This window comes from Mus caroli, chromosome X (genome assembly GCF_900094665.2).
Source record: "Mus caroli chromosome X, CAROLI_EIJ_v1.1, whole genome shotgun sequence".
Classification (NCBI taxonomy): Eukaryota; Metazoa; Chordata; class Mammalia; order Rodentia; family Muridae; genus Mus; species Mus caroli.
Window position 1 is genome coordinate 89,774,649 of NC_034589.1, and position 16,309 is coordinate 89,790,957.

Genomic DNA, 16,309 nt, shown 5'->3' on the forward strand with positions numbered 1-16,309 from the left:
GACATTGGCCCGCATCTGGTCCCGGTTCTGTAGTGGCCGGCCCAGACAAAGGCAGTCTGAGTTGGGGTCCAGGTGCCCATTCTGCACATCACTGGGCCCTTCCTCCACCCCATCCTCCTGGTTCACCCAAAGCTGTGAAAGTAGGCAAAGAAAAAATGATAATAGGTTAACCATCTTTGAGAAATTTCCAGCTAAATAGGAAAAAAAAAAAGGATAAACGAGTATCTTTCTGTTTTTTTTTTTTTTTCCAAAAAGCCTTCAATCAGAAACTTTTGAAAACAGAGTATCAGGACTGACTGTAGGATATCTTGCTGGCCATACAAATGCTTCTAGTCCTCTCTAAGTCTCTAGAAAACTATCTGTAAAATGGAACATGTGACGAATAACTGGATCAGTTTGAAGAGGCTTCTTTTCTAAGAAGACATCAGAAAAGAGAAAAGTAATAGCAAACAGAAATTGTTCCTGCTGAAACATATGTATGTATGTTTTTTTTTAAAGAAAAACCGAAAAAAAAGAAAGTATAGATTTAAGTGTCAAAGAAAGCATTTAAGTGCTTACAATTGTGGTAAGCATAGTTGGGCACAAGAGTAAACATCTCAAAAACAGAGCTTTAATGTTGATTTCCAACAAAGGCTACACAAACAATAATCAAACTTTGACTATAAAATGACTTAGACCCAAAAAGACTACCTTCTCAAGGGTGGAGAAAGGCAATATTCAAAGGTGAAAAAAAAAATCCCCTTTGAGGAAGCAGGATGACATGTTTACACTGTGGATGACTTAGTTTAAATCAAGAAATGATTTCAGTCCCATTTTGGTCCCGTTCTAGGAGGAAGATAAATCTATGTAGAGAAAGAAGCAGAGATGAATGGGTTTACCAGATATGGGTGGGTTTACCAGAAAGAGAGGCCGAATCTGCCATGTATAACTAGCGAAGAAACTTGGTAATTATTTTTAACAGCTGCCATAGTTTGCCCTTTTACTTTCTAACTTTTGACATTCCTAATTCAAGAAACGGAGAGAAAACAATTTAGATACATCAGCACTGTCTAGTCTTTAAGGATCAAGTGACCCTTTGAGTTAATGTATAAGGAAGGAATAGATAAAGTCAATAGTGACTGTGTATTATGGACAAGGACATCCCCCAGGTAAAAACCCAGGTAAGGCATGACAAAGTCTTCCTCTGGACAAAGTACAAGTGTTTAGGAATGACTGAACAGTGTGTGCAAAAACTATCAACTGCAACCCCCATCTTCCAGGATTACTGCACAACTCAGCTACAGGGAGACCTCCAATGGAGGTGAGCTAACCCTTCCTCACTGTGCTGTATATAATAAACTGGATGAAGTTCTGGGTTGTTGCATAATTGGTGCCACTCCATAAGAATAATCATGGACCACTTGATTCCATCATTTCTGTATGTGTGTCTGTCCTTTCTTCATTCCCTTGTTGTCCCAGTCAGTTTTTTAGGACCAAGCCATGCAGAAAGGATACAAAACTATTCGTGAGTAGTTTTATGACAGCTAAGGCTTTGAGGTAGAGCTGTAATAGCACTTCTGAACTGTATTCTTTCTTATTATCAGTCCTCGGGGGTATAGGAAGCATAATTATTACCCAGAATGCCTAAAGATATCAGCAAAATACATTCCACTTACTTTATATAGGCCAAAACAAGTAGAGGTAACTGTTTAAATGCATTTCTCATATACAAAGAAGTGATCAAAACTTGATATCTAGAATACCTCATCCTCTGCAAATGTGCTATCTCTAAGCAAAATATCAATGTGTGTGTTTTTTCTTTAAGACATGAATATCACAATGTAGTCCCAGCTCGTTATGTTGACTATACTGGCTACAAACTCAAAAAGATCTACCTACCTCTGCCTCCTGAGTTCTGGGATTAAATGTGTGAACATCATACTTGGTTATTTCCTTCTTGCTTTTTTTTCCCAATGTGTGTAATTGATCCCTTATTACCTACCTGTTAAAATAATTAAGAACTTTCCCTAAATGATAGACTGTAACTTGTAACATGAAATAAAAGCCTTCCTACTCAAGTTAGTGTTTGGTCAGCAACAGAAAAGTAGTGTGTGTGTGTGTGTGTGTGTGTGTGTGTGTGTGTGTGTATACAAACAGTAATATATATTATTACTTTTTGTATATATATATGACAGTAATATATTGTTCATATATTAATCAATATAACACTTAGCATTCTTGTCTGGCACAAAGACAATCAGCATAGTGTACAGAGTCAGGAATATAACTTACTGCTTGTCCCCCAAGGGAAAGATAATTTGCTAATAAAATAAAAAGCATCATAAAAAAGCTGTTAACAAATTGTTTTCCTTTACTAACATACACATAATTACAAGTAATAATCTCCAATAAAACAATGAAAATTTTGGTTACATTAGAAATAGAGGGGAGAGGGATGGCAAGAAGAGTAAAGACCCACGCAAGAACTTTTATTTGCACTCATAACTGCACACCAACACACTAAGAGAGAGTTTGTCCACTGAGATTTCCTGTACCACAACACACCCATGACATTAACCATATATTCCCAATGCATCCTATTTATTCTCACTATCACTTCATTGTATATTCTACTCTTTTCTGTCATTCTATTTTGTTCCCTGGCTTTTATTTTTCATTGGATATTTATTCAATATATTCTGACCAAGGCTTTCCTTCCTATCTCCTCCTATATCCTAAATCGAATTTACGTCTCTTCTAAAAACCCTCTTACATTGACTTTAAAACTGCCCACCGTGGCATGGGTTTGAATATGAAATGTTTCTCACAGTCTTGTGTGCTAAATGTTTAGTTCCCAGTTGGCAAAACTATTTTGAGAAGTGGTTGAATTTTTAAGAAGTAATGCCTCACAGAATAAATAGGTCACTGAAAGCTATGCTTTTAAAGGTTATAACTGTCCCCAGTCCCCTCTCTGATCTCCCCGCTTCATGGTCACCACAGGATAAGTAAAGAGTAGCCCACAAAATAGGTGAATATGTTTGCCAGCTATGTATATAATAACTAGAAATAGATCTGCAATATGACCTAATTAAGCCACTCCTAGGCAAGTATCCAAAGAACGTTATATCTTACTATAAAAATGCTTGCACATCCATGTTCACTGTTATTTTATTCGCAATGACTAGGAAATGGAATTAAAAATAGATGAATACCAACTGTTGAATATATAATGAACATGAAATACCTATAAAAAGTGGAACATTACTCAGTCATGAGGAAAAATTAAGTCATAAAATTAAATGGATGAAACTGGAAAAATTACTTATTGAGGTCAGCCAGACCCCAAAAGACTAATGTGCAGCTATCTTTCCTATGTGAGTACTAGCTTCAAAACTTGTGTTTTGTGTGTTTAGCTTCGAGTACACGGGGTAGTTATGAAACCGAGTACACAGGGCAGTTATGAAACTTGCAATGAGTGAAGGAATAAATATTAGGAAGGGAGTATGAATTATAGGTGAGCTGAAAGTAGAGCATAGGCATACGGAGGGCAGAAGCTCAAACAGTTGGTAGAGAAACAGGGAAACTAGAAGAAAAGGGAAGAGTTAACCAAAATGAAATTCTTTGTGGAAACCTATGACCTTGCAATCCAAGTAGAAAGCACAATAGAAGCACTTTGTAGAACACATGTGATTTCAAAGATGTAAAGATTTAAATGGGGCTGGGGGCAGAGAATGAGGAAAATGGGGGACAAGTAGGAGTTAACCAAAACTAAAGATGTATGATGAAGCCTTATGAAACCCCACTAGTATAAGCTAACTAAAGCATAATTTTTAAAAGAAAATGAGTTTGAACATAAGTGTTCCATGTGGGAGAATAATGCTGCTCTCTGAAGATGTAAGTTAGTAAGTAAAAATCTCAGTGTCAAGCACAGGTCACCTCCATATGAATTATTGGTCGAGGAGGCCCCAGGGATTCTCAAAACAAAACAGTCTATTTGTATTGCCCTTGGTTGCCTATCATAAATAGATGGCTAACATCCTATTGCTGAAAATAACATACACTCCAGTTGCAGGACATCAAGAAACTTTCTCCCTTATAGCTAGGTTTCATAATGGTGGAAAGTGCTATGAAGGCTGCTGGGGAAGAAAGATCGATGGTCTTGATCAATGCTGCATGTTGCATGCTACAATAATGATCTTCCAGGCAAGATGCACACACTGACGCCATAGTGGCAAAGTAGCTTATTGGGTAACCAACCACTTTCTTAATTGGATTTGAGCATGCTCCACAGGGAATCATTTGTGCCTGGCACTATAAACATGGTGAAAATTCATGGCTAGAGAATTTATAGGCTGTAGGCCAGAACTGATTAATAGCTTATTAGATGGCCATGTTGTAAAAATCCTCTACAATGTTTGTTATTATATCCATAGATTTGTGCTGTTTTCAACCTTGGTCATAGAAGTTTCTGATTGTAATGTGGAGTGGTTAATGAAGAGACTCAAACTCTTCAAAATGCTGTGCGCTCAGCCACAGATGGGACATCGACATTACCACTCCCACCACACACTCCAAGGCTCAGGAGATATCACAGAAGAGGGGCTGGAGAGGATATAAGAGCTGGAGAATGGGAAGAATACTGCAAAAGGCTAGCCTGAGTTTACCACATACCTGTTATACTCAGGAACTCATATCAGCTCTGTTTACACACACAAGACCACCACAAGCTCAACAAAATTAAAAATTCCAGCATGGAGGGGGAGGGGCGTGCAATGCCCTATCAATAACAGTTGATAACTGCTAAGAGAAGGGAAAGTCACTTCTCTTTGGTGTGGGCAGAGTCATTTGGAGGTTGTCTTTGCCTCACTGGCTGACTCCACACACATGCACATTTGGGCACCATTACTGGAGTTAGGAGGTTCTATAAAAGACACTACTTTAGGAGAGATAGAAGATATGTCATGAAGGGTGTGGTGGAGGTTGGAGAGAGAGTGAGGCATGGATGAATATGACCAAGATACACTATAAATATATAAAAATATAAAAGCTTTCTATTTAAGCTATCAAATTTGAATACACAAAGTCCTGCCCTGTTTGTTGCTATGATGAAATCTATTTTTTTATGCTGAAAATCAATCTAACCCAAGTTACTCATCTTCTAGAAAATAGGCACTTTTTGAGATTCAGAAAAAAAAATTCTTAAAACACAACTTTGGATGATGACTTAGTGAAGCACTGGCTTTGAACCCTTGAATTCTCACCTTAGGAATCCTTGTCATGAGATAGGACATCATTACCTCTAGCCTGGGCTACAAATCTGCCCTTGCTAGTGGTATAAGGAATTGCTTAGAAACTAGTAGTTATGAAGATAGTTTTTAAAGTATGACAGATTTAAAGAAAGTAGGAAAGCAATTACAAAAATACTTCCTTAAACCCTCCACTGACTATATAGAACAAGCTTTTCTCAGATGCTACCTCATAATTGTAGAGGCAGATGGTGCCAGCCTAAGGGATAATAATAACAACCCCGTGAGGCGTGTTTTGGGCTATGCCATCTATTTGCATAGGTAGGTCCACTAGGGTCTTACTCACTCTCATCTTGCAGAATGCTACAGATATCTCAAATCTGTCTTGTTAATGTCAAGTGTTCTCTTGCAACACTCTCCTTGTATTTTTACCCTTTGGTGTTCTTTATATAGGCTATGGTATTCTCTAATGGCTACCCAAGTCATCCGATCCTTCCTCACCCCAACTTGAGCTGAATCACATCTCTTCCCACACTATCCTCTGTATTTTATGTGCTAGCCTTTGTGCAAAAAACTATAGAAGGGCTGGACTAATGGGAAGAATTTATAGGTTTGCTATTTATAGCTTTGTTCTCTGATACATCTAATCTGTTCTTAGACTCCTATGTACTGCACTTGTCTACAATTTAGTTGCTTACAAATGAAGGCTAAGTGCTAAGGTACTGCTGCAGTAACATTATGTTTCCTTGTAAAAATCAAGTCGCCAAAAAGAGCACACTACCCAATTACAGATGCAGCAGGCTCATTAGTCGCAATACTACTATGATTACCTTGAAAGCCTGGCATTATCAGCATGTTCAGACCTCTGGGTAATCCATGTCCTTGTGTAAGTGGCCGAATGAGAAAGAATATAATTTTTGTATGCCGAGGTAACCTTAGCAACATACGTGTAGGAGCAGCAAGATGATTCAGATGGAATAACTTATTCAAATGATGAATAAAAACTGAAAGCTCAGAAGCCAGAAGATAGGAGAGGCTTGGAAGATCTGGTCTCAAACTCTAGACACTTGCATACAAAGATAAGTTCTTTTTTCTTTTTTCTTTTTTCTTTTTTTTTGTTTTTTGTTTGTTTGTTTTTTTCGAGACAGGGTTTCTCTGTGTAGCCCTGGCTGTCCTGGAACTCACTTTGTAGACCAGGCTGGCCTCGAACTCAGAAATCCGCCTGCCTCTGCCTCCCAAATGCTGGGATTAAAGGCACGCACCACCACTGCCCGGCAGATAAGTTATTTCTAAGTGGAGGGCATGAAAAAGGGAAAATAAACACATTTCTGACATTAGCTTTAAAAGGTTGGTATATCAGCAGTACCATTGTTGAATGATACCTCTATGATAAGACTATCCTGTCAGTACCTCCTTTGCATAATTTTGTTTCATTCTCATAACAAAAGATTCAGGTTGGTGCTGTTACTATCATTAATTTACATATCATTGAAGCACAGAAAACACAAGCTCCCTGCTCAAAGACAATTATTATTAAATGAGAAATGTCTAATTCCAACCAAGAAAAATAATCTCTAGACCCAGTGGTCTTGGCCACATAGGCCCATTTCATGAGTAGAAACTCCAGAAAGGTAGCATACAATTTGGCCTCTCCCAAATCTGATCTAAGTCATAACCAATGACATCAAGATGCAGGGAGCTAAATGTCAATAGTTGTGTAAGATTAGAGATAAGATGAATACTTGTAACGCAAAGGGCATTATGAGGGTATGAAGGCCAAACTGCATGACTTTAAGATTTTTCCACGTGTTGAAATTTTATGGCTCACAGATGTTTACAGAAAGGGTCAACTAATTCAGGCCTATTGCATTACCCAATTGAAGCAAATCCAACTAAATGGAAAGTTAAGCCAGAACCTACTTTCTTTCTTTTTTTTTTCAGATATAAATATTCATTTATTTTTCCAATTAATTTTTATATGTACAATTTTTTATTTATTTACATTTCAAATGCTATCCCCTTTCCTGGTTTCCCCTCTACAAACCCCTTGTCCCATCCCCCCTTACCCTGCTTCTATGAGGGTGCTCCCCCCACCTACTCAAAAATCTACTTCCTTAAACTAGGCATATGAGCAGTCACAAATAATGAATCAGTACAGAATATGATCACATAACAATACTTGTAGCTTCTCTTTGACAATCCGTAGGAATCAAAGTAAGGTTCACGGGTAATACTGAGGATTTTTATGCTACAAAAAGAAAATTCTGACCAGAAAATGTTGGCGCATCACTATAATCTGAGCAATATTAAGACTGAAACAGGAGGATCATAAGTTTAAGGTCAGCCTCGGGTACATAACTAACATCTCTCAAATAACATACTCCTTTTAAATAAAGAAGAAGGAGAAGAAAATATGAACATTCGATCTCCATGCATATTCAGAGGGTCAAAAATATCTGTAAAGGATTATGTACTATCATATAAATAACACTAAATGATCAACCCAAAGTGCTAATTGGAGAGTGGTTCAACATAATTCTAATGATCTATAGGATTTTTGGTGGGTCACATCCTATCTTGAAGCCTTTATTCCCTCACTTTAGATCTGTAACTGGGATGGAAAAGAGGAGAAATTCAAGGTTTTCATACCTGAGTAAAGGTTAAGTAATCCTCTGTGATAGGGAGAAGGAAAGGCAAGGTAACACTGGGGGAAGGAGAGTGGCACATATGTACAATACCCAGATTCCCCAAATGTCTGCAGCAGCTTTCAAACCAACAACTCCAGGCTCTGCACAGGCCACATGTATCTACATGTTCTTCTCTTTGAAAAGGAAGGGAGGACTACGGATCTGTTTTCTTTGTACTAGGCTTTGTATGTGACAGCTTGTGGTGTCTAGGAAAGACATTGTCACTCCATTATAGTGTGTGTGTATGTATATATACATATACAGATATACACATACATATATATGTAAAAATTGTACATACAAAAATTTAATTGGAAAAATAAATGAATATTATATATGATATGTATATATGGAAGCTTCTATACTAGTTTTCCATATGACTTTTAAACATGTTTTAGTGTTAATTATCCCTCCCCTTACTAAGTCCTCTACCCCTCTGTCCCATTCCATACCACTGTATTTGCTCCATCCCTCATTCTTGCTTTCTAGCACCTGCAACTTACCTCCTCTCTATTGAAAGCTTACCCAATCAGGCCATTACTGGTTTCCTGATTTATATAGGTATTTCATTTAAACACATGTATCTCAAGATTTAAAGCTGGCATCCTCATGTAAGAGACAGAACATTCAGTGTTTGCCTTTCGAGTATGGACTCACTCAAAAAATTTCCAGCTCCATTCATTTACCTATAAATTTCATAATTTCATTTTTTCTTCACAGCAGAAAAAATTCATTGTGTAAATATAAGACATCTAGGCTGCTTCCACCTCCTGGTTATTGTGAATAGAGCAGCAATAAACATGAATATAAACTCTGTAGTAGGATATAAAATCCTTTGGGTTATGCCCAAGAGTGGTATAGCTGGAGCATGTGGTAGATCTATTTTCAGTGTTTTGAAGAACATCCACACTGATTTCCATAGTAGTTGTACCAGTTTGCACTCCCACCATGAGTGAATAAGTGTTTCTTTTCCCCATATTTATGCCAACATCTGTCGTCATTTTGTTCTCCTTGTTGTTGAACTTAGCCATTCTCATTGGGCTACAATAAAAATCGCAAAGTAGTTTCAATTTGGAATACCTTGATACTTAAGGTTATTAAACATTAAACAAAACAATTATGTCTGAGTCACTTGTATTTCTTCTTTTGAGGTCTATCTGTTTAATTTCATGCCCCAATTATTAATTGGGTTGTTTTCTTGGTGATTACGGTTTGTTGAGGTATTTTTAGGGGGAATTTGTTTGTTTGTTTAGTTCTTTGTACATTCTAGATACTAACTCTCTGTTAAATGTGTAGGTGACTGTCTAAAGTGACTCTATGTTCACTAGCATTAGTTAACTTCTGCTAATGTTTCACTCGACTCCTTCCCAAGACCCTGCTCTTCATATTCCAATGAGCAGAAAATTCTAATTCTTTCCATATGAATATTTTTGGGTTTGGGAAGATCTATGTTTTACAACATAGAACAAATTATTTAATCAACTAAAGCTTTTGAAGGCTTCATTAACAGAAACTTTTGAAACATTTTCCCTCTGGCCTGCCTATGGTATGATGTAATTGTGATTTTTGGCTGTATAATATATAAAGATAATCTCCATAGGGCTATATAATCCTGCTCACTTTGGGATTCAGAGTTCTTTCTGGCATGAGCACGTTTTCGACCACTGGTAAATAAAAAACTTTTAATCTGACCATCACTACGCGACATTCCCTTGTATCTTTCGTGGGTCAAACATAGTAAAGATTTTTTTCTCAGCTCTTTCTCTTTATTTGAGTGATGGTGTCTGTTTTATTTTACTTAGGGTTAAAATTATTGTGATGAAACACCATGACCAAAAAGCAAGTTGAAGAGGAAAGGGTTTATTCAACTTACACTTCTACATTGTTGCTTATTATTGAAAGAAGTCAGGACAGGAACTCAAACAGGGCAGAATCTTGGAGGCAAGCACTAATGCAGAAGCGATGGCTTGCTCCCCATGGCTTGCTCAGGCTGCTTTCTTATAGAATCCAGGACCACCACCAGCCCAGGGAGAAAAACCACCCACAATGAGTTGGTTCTATCCTGGCTCCTCCAGCTTTTGGGTTCATGTCCACCAATGGATTTTTTTGTGAGAGATGAGGTAATCTACAGACTCAGAAGGCTCTCCCTGTGGCAAGGACTAGATTGTGGTATGACCTCAGACCTGAGATTTTTTTTTTCAAGCATCCCCACCCACACAGTATAGGACTCTGGGCTCCAGGCTCTTGTCTTCTCCTTTCCCTAGACCCTACCAGGAACCAACACTCAGTTCCATCTCACTCCCAAGCACACAAGGAGCAAACACTTGAAGGACAGGCTGCTCCCTACCTTCAGACCTTTGGACTTACCTAAACAAACCTAAGAGTGCACCCTCGAGGCATCCCAAATTCAAGAAGTAACACCATATTCTCCCTGGGAGCTCATTCAAAACCCAAGCAACCCAGGCTTCCTGGGGGTCTCCAAACTATCAGGCTGAGGAGACCTACCCGCCATGCAAACTGTCTGCCAAGCAACAAGCCTCCAGGCCCCTCCGTGTCTTAGCCCAGTGAGTCCCCCTCCAGGGACTCAGATCATTAGCATGACTTCAAGATGCAGTAGCCCTAGAGCCAAACCAGAGCATCAGCAAAGTCAGCTCAGCTTGTCATGTTCACATGCAGTGGACCTGGTGACCACAGACCTGTCCCAAGGTGAACTTATAAGATAGTTATTACATAAAACTTGACATTCTTTTTTTAATATTTATTTTTATTATTCTTAGTTATGTATATTTGTGTGTGTGTGGGGGGGTGAGTATGTGCATGTGAGTTCATGGGCCTGAAGAGGCCAGAAGCATCAGGTCCCTGCAGAACTGGAGCTATAGGAAGATGTGAGCCACATGAAGTGGGTGCAGGGAATCAAACTCAGGTCTCAGAAAATGCGGTACTCTTTAACCACTGAGCCATTTCTCCACCCACGTAAAATTTTAATTAATTTTTCTTGAAAAATTGGGTGATCTTGTTCTTTTGGGCTCCCTACCCTTCCCCACCCCCAACCCCCCACTTCATATCACTTGGAAGCTACTCAAAGTCATACTTTCCTGATTTCAAAAGAGGCAGGAATTTGCCAGTTGGAAACTTAGCTCTTGAATCAACCTGCTTCATTTGTCAAAATTGCCTGTTTAGTCCTTGTGTGCATGTAAGTTACATGTATGTTAGCCACTTCTGGCAAACACACATCATATACATCATATATATGTGTATATGTGAGAGAGATGTATGTGGTATACGGTATTACGTATGTGCCTGTTAGTATCAGTGTGTGCTTTCTTATGTGTACGCGTAGAGGCCAGAGGTAGTCATTAGGTGTGTTTCCTCCATTGTTCCAAACTTTCTTTGCTGAAAAGTTCTCTCACTAACCCTGAAGTTCATTGATTCAGTTACTGGACTGGCCGGTCAGTGAGCTTCACAGATCTCCCTGTCTCCCTGGATTCCACCACTGACCAAGCATGATAACCTGGGATTCTGGTTGCATGACACTATGCCCTGGTTTTTATATGAATTCTAGGGATCCAAACTTGGGTCCTCATGCTTGTACAGCAGGTATTTCCTGAGTCACCTTCCTAGTTTCAGGCAATCCTTCTATGTGACAACCTTCACATAGGAAAATGAGATACCAAAGAAATTGAGAACTAAAAACAAAGGCATGCAAATGGGGAAAAACAAACAAGGAAAATGTATACAACTCTTAAATATACCCATTTATTAGGTGTTTGGGCGGACTGAGTTGGGCGTGGTACACATGCCTATGTATGGAGGATAGAGAAGAAACTGCCAGAGTCCAGTTGTTTCTCTCCTTTCACCATGTGGCTTCAAGCAGTTAAATTTGGGTCACTGGGCATGGCTGTAAGCACCTTTGCCAGCTGAGTCAGCTTGCTGGCCAACTATTTACTTTTTGAACAAATCCATGCCCCATGACGCAGACCTCGCCACTCACTAATAATGTGTTATGTATCCTATATAAAAACTGCCCTAACATATGCTCTCCACAGGCCATGGCCCAGTGTCAGAACAAAGGCTCCTTTTCTGCACAGCATCAAAGGGAAACAGACTGAATGACTTGAAATTGGTGCCTAGCAGGAGGAAAAATGCTACCACGGGCTACTTAGAAACACAATCACGCATCAGCAGATTGTTCTCACCTCCCAGGGAAATAAGCCCAGGAAAGTAGGTAACGGATTTTCTACAGCCAGATTCGAGGACTGATATTCAGTATGATCTAATTCAATTCACTTAAGCTGACCAATGAATGAAAAGATACTAAAACCACGTGACTCGATTCTTAAAACAAAAACATCACAAAGGTAACAAATGTTCATTGCTGAATATATTATGAAGCAGACATGGGATACTACTTTAAATATTTAAGGAATAAATATTGGTATTGTAAGAAATATTAGACTTCCAAGTTATGATTTATGCTCTATCATTAACAGTCCAGGTCTGTAGCTACATTATTCACTCTAAACTTGTGTTATTGAGAAAGTAGTTATTAGTCATGTGTGACTAGTATGAATTGAGAGATCTTCTACATATACCTTATTTCCAAAAACTTAATAAAATAGCATTATTAATTTTATAGTGGTATTATATTCCATAATATCTTGAAGATAGTAGAACATATAATATGAAATTTAATTTCACCTGTAACTTTAACTTTTTCATGTGACTACTTGAAAAATTCAAATTACATCTGTGTCTTTTATTACATAGTATATTTTCTAGGAGAAATATAATAACTGATATGTTTAAACACAAGCTACAAAATAAAATCTATCCTTTAGTATAGTTCCTCATGTTGTGGTGCCAACCAACGGTACAATTATTTCTTTGGTATTTCATAACTGTAATTGGCTACTGTTGTGAAGTGGAATGTAAGTATCTGATATGAAGGCTATCTGATCTGCGACCCCAAAGAGGTCAAAACTCACAGATGAAGAACTACTGATCTGGATGTTCTTTTAAAGAAAAATAAAAATCGAATTTTCCAGACCTCATTTTTAAGGAGTCTTATTAAGATAGCTTAAATTTTAGTGGGGCTTTCCCTCTTTTTAAATTTGATTCTTTTATTGATCATGAAAAGTAGCAGGTGTCACTATAGCATTTTGATACATACTTTATTCTTATATTCTCTCCTCCTCCAAGCCTCTCTCCGACCCTCCCGGCTCTTCCTGTTTATCCTCATCGTTAGCCTAATAATACTCTTCTCCTCTCATGTCACATGCATCATGCATTCTATTACCTTATTTTTCTTCTCTTAGCCCCTTAAGAGTACTTCTTCCCCTATCATGTTCCTTTTGTTTTCTTCTAGTTTCATGAACCATACATAACCCCATGTATCTGAGTATGGCTTATTCTACTTAACACACATTTTTTCCAGTTCTATCCACCTTCCTGAAAATTACATTCTTCTTCGCAGTTAAATAAAATCACATTCTGTATACACTCTCCTTCCCTTTTCTTTATAGAGTCATCGGTTGATAGACATCAAGTCTGTTTTTTTTGTTTTTTTTTTTTAATTTTATGAGTAGTTCAGCACAATACTAATGTGGATGTGCACACTCTTTGTGGTAGAATTGAGAGCGCTCTGGGTATTATGACAACTTCTTCATTGTCAATGTATCAGGATTTAGACTCTCTATGAAAATATACCTTTGGATATGTATATGAGAATGTCTTCAGAAAAGTTTATCTGATGAGAGGAAACCCACCCTGACTGTTAACTAGCACCACCCCATAGTCTAGGACCCTGGACTGAATAAAGAAGAGAAAGTTAACTTAGCCTAAGCATGAATCTTTCTCTGCTTTCTGGGTTGGGACAACAGGCATTTCATATTTCTGCTGCTATGCTGCCATAGTTAGCTTCAGTTTTCAACTTAAACAGTCTTACAGTCACCAAAGATGGGGGAATGTCAACCTAGGATGTTCCCAGATCAAACTGGCCTGTGGCCTTGTTTGTTAGGTATTTTATTGATTGCTAATTGCTATGTGCTGGAGAATCAGCTCACTGTGGGTGGTGGCATCACTAGGTAGTTGGGCCTGAGCCTTATACTTCTAGTATAAGAAGGCAAGCTGACTCGGGATGGTCATTCCTTCAGTCTCTGCTTCACACTTTGTCTCTGTAACTCCCTCCATGGGTATTTTGTTCCCCCTTCTAAGAAGGATCGAAGTATCCACACTTTGGTCTTCCTTCTTCTTGAGTTTCTTGTCATTTGTCAATTATATCTTGGGTATTCCGAGCTTCTGGGCTAATGTCCATTAATCAGTGAGTACAAATCATGTGTGTTCTTTTGTGATTGGGTTACTTCACTCAGGATAATATCCTCCAGATCTACCCATTTGTCTAAGAATTTCATAAATTCATTTTTTTTACTAGATATTTTCTTCATTTACATTTCAAATACTATCCCGAAAGTCCCCTATACCCTCTCCCTACTCTGCTCCCCAACCCACTCACTCCCACTTCCTGGCCCTGGCATTCCCCTGTACTGGGGCATATGATCTTCACAAGACCATGGGCCTCTCCTCCCATTGATGGCTGACTAGGCCATCCTCTGATACATATGCAATTAGAGACACAGTTCTGGGGGGTACTGGCTATATTGTTGATCCTCCTATAGGGTTGCAGAACCCTTAAGCTCTGTGGGTACTTTCTCTAGCGCCTTCATTAGGGGCCCTGTGTTCCATCCAATAGATGACTGTGAGCATCCACTTCTGTATTTGCTAGGCACTGGCATAGCCTCACAAGAGACAGCTAAATCACGTTCCTGGCAGCTAAATCTTGCTGGCATATGCAATAGAAATTCATTGTTTTTAATAGCTGAGTAGTACTCCATTGTGTAAATGTACCACATTTTTTGAATCCATTCCTCTGGGGATCCATCCCATATACAACCACCAAACCCAGACACTATTGTGGATGCTAACAAGAGCTGGCTGACAGGAGCCTGATATAGCTGTCTCCTGAGAGGCTCTACCAGTCACTGACAAATACAGAAGTGAATGCTCACAGTCATCCATTGGACTGAGCAGAAGGTCCCCAATGAAGGAGCTAGAGAAAGTACCCAAGGAGCTGAAGGGGTTTGCAGCCCCATAGGAGGAACAATATGAATTAACCAGTACCCCCAGAGCTCGCAGGGACTAAACCACCAACCAAAGAAAACACATGGTAGGACTCATGTCTCTAACTGCATATGTAGCAGAGGATGGCCTAGTCGGTCATCAATGGGATGAGAGGCCCTTGGTCCTGTGAAGGTTTTATGTCCCAGTATAGGGAGGGGAATGCCAGGGCCAGGAAGTGGGAGTGGGTGGGTTGGTAAGCAGCTGGAGGGGGGAGGAGATAGGGGGTTTTCGGAGGGGAAATCAGGAAAGCGGATAACATTTGAAATGTAAATAAAGAAAATACCTAATTTTTAAAAAAGCAAGCTGAACAAGCCATGGGGAGCAAGCTAGTAAGCAGCACACCTTCATGGTCTCTGCTTCAGTTACTGCCTCCAGGTTTCTGCCATGAGCTCATGGGCTCTTGGCCTGTTTTCCCTCAATGATGGCCTAAAACTAATAAGATGAAAATACCCTTCCTAGCTCTCAGTGACTGAGCCATCAACTAAAGAGCATACACAGGCTACACCAAGGCCCCTGGCACATATGTAGCAGATGTGCAGCTCAGTATTCAGGTGGGTCCCACAAAAGCTGGAGTGAGGGGCTGTCCCCAAAGTTGTCCCCTGACTGTGAAATCCATTCCTCTAACTGGGCTGCCTTGTCTGGCCTTAGTGGGAGAGAATGAGCCTAACCCTGCAGAGATTAGATGTACCAGGGTGGGGGAGTGCCCGGGGGTCACCCCCTCAGAGGAAAGTGTAGGGATGATGGAGGAACTCTATGATAGGGAACCCAGAGAGGGTCACATTTGGGATGTAAATTAATTAATTAATTAATTAATTAAAAAGAAAGTACCCTCCCTAATGTATTTTAGTCTTGGTGTTTATCACAGCAACAGAAAATGAAAACATGCTTTCCTTTTCATAATGTCATGTTTCCTTAAACTGTAAGCCAAAATGAACCACCTCTCCATTTAGTTATTTCCTGTCAGGAATTTGATCAACCATGAAAGTTAACACAGGTACATAATCAGGATTAGATAGTAGTTCTGTTTCATTTTCAGGAAACATTAATTCTCATTTCAATAGTGACTACACAAGTTTACACCCCCAATCAGCAAAGAGTTCCCCTTCCTCATGTTCTCACTAGCATTTGTATAACTTTTTGTGAACATGCATGCATCTGTACCAACACCCTCCCCGTGTGTGTGTGTGTGTGTGTGTGTGTNTNTGTGTGTNTNTGNNCNNG

General features: G+C 39.1%; 1 protein-coding gene across 1 annotated transcript in view; it reads right to left on the minus strand.

Moving 5' to 3' along the window:
• The window catches only part of Arhgef9 (Cdc42 guanine nucleotide exchange factor 9), a 122,302-nt gene that overhangs the window by 66,356 nt on the left and 39,637 nt on the right, over nt 1-16,309 (minus strand). Inside the window, exon 4 of the mRNA XM_021153587.2 lies at nt 2-132. Within this exon, the coding sequence (XP_021009246.2) occupies nt 2-132 (131 nt within the window). The remainder of the gene's footprint in view (nt 1; nt 133-16,309) is intronic.